This window comes from Paramormyrops kingsleyae, chromosome 9 (assembly GCF_048594095.1).
Source record: "Paramormyrops kingsleyae isolate MSU_618 chromosome 9, PKINGS_0.4, whole genome shotgun sequence".
NCBI lineage: Eukaryota > Metazoa > Chordata > Actinopteri > Osteoglossiformes > Mormyridae > Paramormyrops > Paramormyrops kingsleyae.
In genome coordinates, this window is record NC_132805.1 from 36397833 (window position 1) to 36406168 (window position 8336).

General features: G+C 46.5%; 1 protein-coding gene across 3 annotated transcripts; it reads left to right on the plus strand.

Annotated features, from left to right (window-relative positions):
• The first annotated feature begins 2 nt into the window (after nucleotides 1-2).
• Nucleotides 3-7457, plus strand: slc25a40 (solute carrier family 25 member 40). 3 transcript variants are annotated; one of them, XM_023844537.2, is made up of 11 exons: nucleotides 3-267; nucleotides 809-913; nucleotides 996-1055; nucleotides 1141-1247; nucleotides 1603-1670; nucleotides 1818-1942; nucleotides 2088-2261; nucleotides 2518-2627; nucleotides 2901-2982; nucleotides 3076-3156; nucleotides 5358-7457. In XM_023844537.2, the coding sequence occupies exons 2-11, from the start codon at nucleotides 817-819 to the stop codon at nucleotides 5486-5488; spliced, it is 1035 nt and encodes a 344-aa protein (XP_023700305.1). In that variant the 5' UTR covers nucleotides 3-267; nucleotides 809-816; the 3' UTR covers nucleotides 5489-7457. The 3 variants fall into 3 exon arrangements, with proteins under 3 accessions (XP_023700305.1, XP_023700304.1, XP_023700306.1); XM_023844536.2 differs by having other exon boundaries at nucleotides 5-345; XM_023844538.2 differs by lacking the exon at nucleotides 3-267 and adding an exon at nucleotides 392-524.
• Nucleotides 7458-8336: the final 879 nt, after the last annotated feature.

Here is an 8336-nt window from a genome sequence, read left to right on the forward strand (position 1 = left end):
ATTTCGGCTTCCCGATCAGCCGTTTCGACACTTCATTCCTAGTTAGCATTAAAAATAAAAAAACTGCTTCAAAGATGTAATAGAAATTAACGGATTATATAAATTATATTTTGCTGTAATTAAATCCATTTTACGGTAGAGTGCGTGCCTTGATTTATGGAGCGAAATTTTGTCATGAATGTGCTTTATATAAATGAGATTTAAAGAAAACTTGACATGGCACGTAAATATGGATTTTGAGACCCACGTGTTATCATTGGGAACCTTGTAAGTTGACGTAAAATGGTTAGTTATTTAGTAGTAAGCATATATATATAAGGCAGTTCGTCAAGTGCATAAATCGCGGTGAGTAATAGTTTTTTTTAAATGTATCTGACTTTCTGTCGACTAATATCTTTAAGTGTTCAGGGAATTCCCAGAAATGGTGTCAGGATTGAGATACAGTCGCTAACTGTTTACCGAAAAGGAGATATTTACCTGACTTAGAGTGTCACTGTTATTTGCGTTTTCAAGGACGTCAGAAGGTAATCTTTACTTGGTGTTCAAATTGTTTTCGTCATTAGTTTTCTTATTTAATGACAATTGTCTAACTTTCAATCAAGTATAATTGGATTTATCATCACTTAAGGTTCTCTAGTTATCCGGTGGCCCGGAGAACGAAAATCTCGGATTAAATTCTGAAATCATATCCCTTCCTTATAAATTTGTAGTTTCTGTGACCTTGCTGGCCGTGTATGTAAATATGCTGTTGTCAAATGGAAATGAAAAACCTGTAAACAGTATCCGAAATGTCTGTTTGTGTTCACAGACAGTGCCATGTCTGCCAAATCAGCTGAACCGCAATTCAATGGCATAACGCCTGTCCAGCAAATGCTGGCCTCCTGCTCCGGGGCCATCCTCACGTCGCTGATCGGTAAGCCCGGGGCCGCCGGTAGCTCGGGCGTATTGACCGGCGCCCCTGCAGCATCCTCTGACCCTGTTCGTTACGCTTCCAGTCACACCTCTGGATGTGGTGAAGATAAGACTCCAAGTTCAGAAGAATCCCTTCCCGAAAGGTATGCAGCCTCATTAGTCGTTTTTTTCCTTCTAAATGTCATTAAACTGGTTTCCAATGGCTTGTTTTGTTTTCTTTCCCCACAGGAAAATGCTTTGTGTACTGTAATGGCTTGATGGATCACATATGCGTTTGTGAGAATGGAAACTCCAAAGCCTGGTACAAAGCACCAGGTCACTTCACTGGGACCCTGGTAAACTCTGTGTAAAACCCTGTAATTAACAAATAACTTTAACCTGTAAAATAACTTCTTTAGTTATCACAGTTAAGCAGTGTTGGGGAAGCTGCTCACAAATGTAACCATTACAGACAGAGGTCTTGGTCTGGATTTGTACTTTCTGGACCTGAACTTTCCACCTCTGTTTGTAGTAGATTACTTCTGTGAGTAACTTCCCCAACACTGCAGTTAAATAGCTTGGTGAACAGAGACCCAAGACTCTAGTAACCACCCAATGATATTCTCACTGTGTTATGGGGTGCAGATAATTAAAATAACTTGAAATTCTAAGTGGTTCTGAAGTGTTTTTTTGTTTGTTTTTTAACTTTAGGATGCATTTGTTAGCATAATTCGGAGAGAGGGAGTGAGGTCTTTATGGAGTGGACTTCCCCCAACATTGTAAGTTTGCATGTCCGGCTCCAGAAACCACTTATGCCGTTACGTAAACATTGATCCCCATTGTCCAAACTGGAGGGGATCGGAGCCGCAGATGCATGCATGAATATTTATATTGTGAGCGGATTGATTTATGTTTGCTGTCTGTAGGGTCATGGCAGTACCGGCAACAGTCATCTACTTCACTTGCTATGACCAGCTGTGTGCAATTTTGAGGAGGAGGATGGGCTCTTATTCGGGGGAGGTGCCCCTGCTGGCTGGGGCTGTAGCCAGAGGTGAGGGGACCTCAGGGGCGTGTGCAGGAGTCCCTGTGTGTGTGTGTGTGTGTGTGTGTGTGTGTGTGTGTGTGTGTGTGTGTGTGTGTGTGGAGGGCCCTTCGCTGAAGGCCTGGCTCACCATGTGCCTGTGTCCTCCCCACAGTGGGCTCCGTCACGGTGATCAGCCCGCTGGAGCTGATCCGGACCAAGATGCAGTCCCAGAGGCTGTCTTACAGGGAGCTGAGCGCCTGCATCAGGTCGTCAGTCCAGAATGACGGGTGGCGCTCTTTCTGGCGTGGCTGGGGACCCACCATGCTCCGCGATGTCCCCTTTTCAGGTATTGGCCATTCTCTAGAAATGTCCCCTCCCCCGACTGGTTTGCATAACTTACAGAAATACATGTGTACAACAGCAGGTCTTTCTCTGGGATAAGTCCCTTCCGCTGCCTCTATCAGTCTGACTCCACGTGTCGTTCCTCCTTTTCTCCCTACCGCTGCCCTCATGTCCGCCGTCACATTCGCCGCGCCATCCATGGTGCCACCTGGTCTGTCGGCTGCTCACTGGACCCCCCCCCCCTCCTGCCGCCTCTGCAGCCATGTACTGGTACAACTACGAGCTGGGGAAGAGCTGGTTGTGCCGGCAGTATGGCTGCAGGGAGCCCACCTTCACCATGACCTTCACAGCAGGCGCCACATCAGGAGCCGTGAGTAGGGGGGCCGCCTTCGCTCTCCCAGCATCCTCAGCTGTCTGCGCCAAGCCCACCCCTCCCGTACAGCACAGCACATCTGAAATCTGCCTGGAGACTGATCATAAAATAACACCTTGCCTGAGTGTTTATATACTTAACCTGAGATGTTAATCATAAGTATCCATCGAGGTTTTCTGCTGTTCTTGTTTGAAATCTGCATTCCAGTGCTGACGTTTGCCAGCATCCTTATGTAATATGGAAATGGCTCAGGCTGCCATCTTCCCCCAGATTGCCTCTATAGCAACGCTGCCCTTTGATGTGGTGAAAACGCGGCGACAGGTTGAACTTGGAGAACTTGAAGCTTTGAACCGTGAGTAGGTCCTGGTGGGTTGAGGACGGCAGCGTGGCCTTGCAGCAGTGACACCCGGATGCCGTTCTGATCGCATGTCCGCTTCCCCCACAGTGTCTACAAAAATTTCTTCCACAACATACAACGTCATGAAGAGGGTGGTTGCTGAGAATGGGGTCCGAGGACTATTTGCAGGTACGTGTCCTGGTGACATGGTGTCCTGCATGTAATCTTAATGTCCCAAGGGACACCTGTCCTGCAGTCCATTTTCATGAGGAAAAATGCTATTTGGTGCAGGTGCTCAGTGCGTCACCACTAGGCCCACAGTCTTGTCACACTTACACATTACTAAAAATAAATTAAACCAAGACCTTCTCTGATATAGTGTTTGAAGGGAAACTGTTTCTAATATACAATTTCCCAAAATTCTCCTAAAAGGGTGACTGCTGACAGAATTTCTTTCAATACTTCCAGACGTGCAAAATCATTCCATGCCAGCCATCCATATTAAACTCGTGTCTTTATGTTTCAGTGGCTGTGGTCCCTCACGTGAATCTCACAGAGCAAACTACATTTAAAACCTGCCTTGCATCTCCCAGACCATACGACTACAGCGTCGCCATTAGCCTGGTGTCACAGCGACCAGGTTAAATGCTAAATGCATTAGCTTGGCCCAGGAACTGCGCTCTGTTCCTGAATCAGCTGTTTAACCTTCTGGGAACAGTGGATGGAACTAATGTACAGTGCCATACTGTTATCTAATAATAGCTCTTTCCCATCAGCCTGTTTTTTCTTTGGAATCGCCACTAGGTGTCACGATTCTGCTATTTACGAAAATCAGCTAATAAAACAAGTGTGAAGTGTTTTCAGGATTTAACTCCTTGGGGAACAAAGGTGAATCTTTTCTTCCCTGTTCTTGTGGGTAAGGCAGTTAGCATGCCGTGTGAGTGGGTCAGCCCGTATCCCTCGGATGAATGCAGACAGCGGAAGGTGTCTGCTTTAGCTGCAGTAGGGTGTAGCAGGCAGGATGGCTCACTGCTCTCCCCCAGCTCACTGCTCGCTCACTGCTCTCCCCCTCCTCACTGCTCGCTCACTGCTCTCCCTCTGCTCACTGCTCTCCCTCTGCTCACTGCTCTCCCTCTGCTCACTGCTCTCCCTCTGCTCACTGCTCTCCCCCTGCTCACTGCTCTCTGCTCTCCCCCTGCTCTCTGCTCTCCCTCTGCCCACTGCTCTCCCTCTGCCCACTGCTCTCTCACTGCTCTCCCTCTGCCCACTGCTCTCTCACTGCTCTCCCCCTGCTCACTGCTCTCCCTCTGCCCACTGCTCTCCCTCTGCCCACTGCTCTCTCACTGCTCTCCCCCTGCTCACTGCTCTCCCTCTGCCCACTGCTCTCTCACTGCTCTCCCCCTGCTCACTGCTCTCCCTCTGCTCACTGCTCTCCCTTTGAGGTCTGAGTCTCAGCGTTCGCTGGCTCCTCCACCATGTAAATCTCTCATTTCACTCTGTTTTTCTCCAAACTTGTTACTGGTAGTAGCAGTCAATGGTGGTGTTCTTGTTAGTATTAGTAGTCATTCATTCATTCATTCATTCATTCATTTGATGGCTGCTAGATGTAAAATGTTGGCATTACTTCTATAGGGGTGTTAGCCATGCTCTGGGGTACATTTGGGTGAAATGGGCCTGTTTATCCAACTAATGCTAAGTCACATAATAACCCCCCCATGCCCCCCATCCTCCTGCTTCCTAAGTGGCGACTTTATTTTGCACTTGGCAGTAATATAAACAGATTTACCTTATTTCCTGTAGCAGTTCATTAGCAGAGCTGTGTGGTATCTAGGAAATATTTTTGAAGCCCTCAATTACTTTTTCCTTTTCTTATTTAATTTTGACGTTGTGCGTGGTTTGTGTGCAGTTTGACCTGCCTGCTACACACCAGTGTATTTTTAATTCGACCACTTCCCAGCCTTGTTTGGCTAATCAATACCTCATTGAGTTACTCCAGTATTTAAGTTAATTAATAGAGCTGGTGGTGAAATTTAACGAATGCATGGAATGGCTGAGGTACCCCTAAGGAGAGGTTTGGGAACCAAAGCGGTGTTCATCTAGCCATCCAACAAGATATCATAACTTTATGGAGTCCCAATTTGGACCGTTTTGTAACTTCTGTATTTTTTATTTTGTTCCTGTTAATTAGTACTTCATTTTTGGGTTAATACTACATTTTCCGCCATGATGTTTATCTTGTAACTTTTCTACAGCAGTGGTGCAGCTGTAAATGACAGAATGTGAATTTGGTATATGGCGTCAGCCCCCAGGGCACCCGTGCAGCGCGGGAATGAGGCTCCTCAGCACTCCGCCACAGGCCTCTTATGCCCCCCCCCGTCTCCCTCCTGCAGGCTGCCTCCCCAGGGTGATCAAGGTGGCCCCGGCCTGCGCCATCATGATCAGCTCCTACGAGCACGGCAAGAAGTTCTTTCGGCAACGCAATCGGGAGCGGAAGGAGGCCCCTCTGCACACGAGCTCCTGAGGGCCCTCAAACATCAAGCGGGAGCTGGAGAGCTGCCTGCTACTCAGGCACCCGAACACATCGACGGCGGAGGGGTTGACGGCCAAACCCTGGGGGGATATTCGGGGCCCCTGCGCTCCCATTAGGCTGAAGGCGGCGAGGACAGCAGACGGCAGGTGCAGTTTGCACACCCCACGCTTACTTTGACCGGAGGTGCAAAGTTCAGGGCCAGACCAAGGTTTTGTTTCAACCAACCAAAAATCAACCTGAATTCTCCACCTCTGCCTGTTAACATGTTTGTCTGCTTTCACCCTACCTCCCCCCCCCCCCCCCTAAAATCAGGAATGTTTGTTTTGTGCAGCTGGTTAGGAATTATCAGGCTGCGTGTGATTCTTACCTCTCATAGTAAATAAATCACATCTTTATTAGCACTAATGCAGAACAAAATAATTGCACAAGTTTCTGCTTTTTCCTGTTAATTCTTACTTGAAATTCTCCCCAGAACCTATCAGGCATGTGAGGTCAGTGGTATTGCTAAGGTGATTAGCTTGTATTTACACTAGACGTTCAGGGCAGAAAGTACAAATCCAGGCCACAATTTTGTTTCCATGATTTTGTTTCAATCAACCAGTTTATAAACCAGTGTGTCAGTCACAGAATATTCAACTGCTTTGTTGAATACCAACTGGATTTGGACTTTCTGGACCTGAACTTTCCACCTCTAGGTAATAACCAGTCATCATGTATACAATTTATGGAATGATGAACACATCTAATGGTGTAGTAAATGCTGCGGTCCATCAAGTCAGTGTCACAGGACTTTCAGAAGCTACTTATGGTGCGGATGACCAACTCTGTCACTATTACACTTGCTGTCCCGTGTCATTCTCAGATCTTGATGGGTTTTAGTGCACCTGTGCTCTGAATACGTGTGTTTGGCTGTTTTGCGATATTTATTGGGCGAACGGTCTTCGTGTAGTCTTAAAGGCTGCAGACCTGGCCTGACCCCAAAGGATTGCCAATCCATGCAGGTCCAAGAGGCCTTTCTGTTGTACCTGCGAGCAGGCTCTTTACCCTGAACTGCTTGGGTGGAAATATCCAGCAGTTTATCTGTATGAAGCACCTTTTACTTGGAGAGATGCCTTAACGATAGGCCGTGCCGCAGGGGGTGGACACATGATGCTGGTAGGTGGCATCAGGCGCTGTTTTGGCAGAATCTCTACGGGCCAGTTTTAACCGTGCGCCAACTCCAGCTGTCTAACAGGTCTGGACACTTCTTGTACCTTGTCCATGTTGCGTGATCCTGCGTGTCTCTGAGCCGGCCTACTCGCGGGAATAAACACAGCAGGTTTATTGCTGTGGTTTCAGAAAGGACATTATGTTGAAGTGTTACCGTGGATCTCTGGAGTGGCATTTTCAACATGCCCGCTGGAGATTTTTCGCTTTTCGTGGGGGACGGACCGGTAGGAATTCCATCTTTGTGAAGTGCCATGTTAATTGTCTTAGACTGACTGTGCTGACTTTCACTGCATCTACTCTACTCCTACGCTACTCCCTTTAGCCAGACTGTTAGTTTGTCACTGATTTTTGATTGTCATGCCCTGTTTTATATTTCCCCGTATATTACAGTTTGGTATGATGGTGAGGTACCACAACACAGGCAAAACTGTGGAAAGAGACAGTTTTTAATATGAATTTTCTTTTGATTTATTATTTAAACACTGATTGGCTGGGCGCTGTTTGGCTTTTTTTTAATGAAATGAGTGTGAAAATTACATAGCAACGTTTTATAAAATTTTAACCTTTGACCATAGGGAGTAAATGTGAATAGAGCATTTTAGGACACTGTCAATGTTTTCATGCAGCAAATATTTGTTATATATTGGTTGGTTTTTGTATCTTGTTTTAGCTTTTTGTCTCAGGCATCGATCAGATATGTATGTGACACACATTGTTACTGTCAACATTTCAATAAATCCAGTCAAGTCGCTCCGGTGTAGACCGCCTGCTCTTTGGGGTGCATATGTGGGCTCCCTGACACCCCCATTTCCCGTCTACGGTGAAAGGGACTCGCAACCAATCATTCTGCATCACTTCACCTCATGCTGGTTATGGCTTTTAAAATTTAATCACTGCTTTCAGATGTCAGCGACACGCTATTAAATATAAGCACATCTGAAAGGCACCCTTACGTGTTAAAAGGCTTCTTTAAACACCAAGGCTCCCCCCTCACCTGTGTGGGACTCTGGCTCCGCCTCCTCCAGGGGGTGTCACTTTGGTAGGTGCTGATTTAGACTTTGTTTAAAATGATTATGTATCAAAATGTTGGAGTCTGGTATAAAATGTCATTTTATTCAATGTTGAACATAAGCTGTACATAATGTGGAGTTTGTACATTTGTTTAATGTCTGTAAATTGAGTTTGCTGTCTGTGCTGGGTGTCAGCTTGGCGTCACCATGTAAGTGGTCATTAAAAACACATTATAAACACCGTAATGGATCCTAAACGCAGAAGGTGGTCAACTATAGGCCTGCATGTAACCTACCACTGAAATATCCATCCATCCATCTTCTGCCAGTTATCCATGGTCCGATCATGGGGGCAGCAGTCTAAGCAAGGATGCCCAGACCTCCCTCTCCCCAGCCACCTCCCCCAGCTCCTCCGGGGGAATCCCAAGGCGTTCCCAGGCCAGCCGAGAGATCTCTCTCCAGTGAGAAATACCGAGATTTAAAATGTTACAATTGTAGTTACGACCTGATGTCTATAGGTAAACCATATTCTCCGCCAGAAGACATCCATCCTAAATACTAAGAAGCTTATTTTCTGTAAACGTGTGTAAAATTTTAAATGATTTCCAAGACCCTTCGCC

Coding starts and splice junctions, on each gene's coding strand:
- slc25a40 (XM_023844537.2), top strand. CDS start 817: ATGTCTGCCAAATCAGCTGAACCGCAATTCAATGGCATAACGCCTGTC. Junction 1,671..1,817: donor AGTGGACTTCCCCCAACATT/GTAAGTTTGCAT, acceptor TGCTGTCTGTAG/GGTCATGGCAGTACCGGCAA. Junction 1,943..2,087: donor GGCTGGGGCTGTAGCCAGAG/GTGAGGGGACCT, acceptor TCCTCCCCACAG/TGGGCTCCGTCACGGTGATC.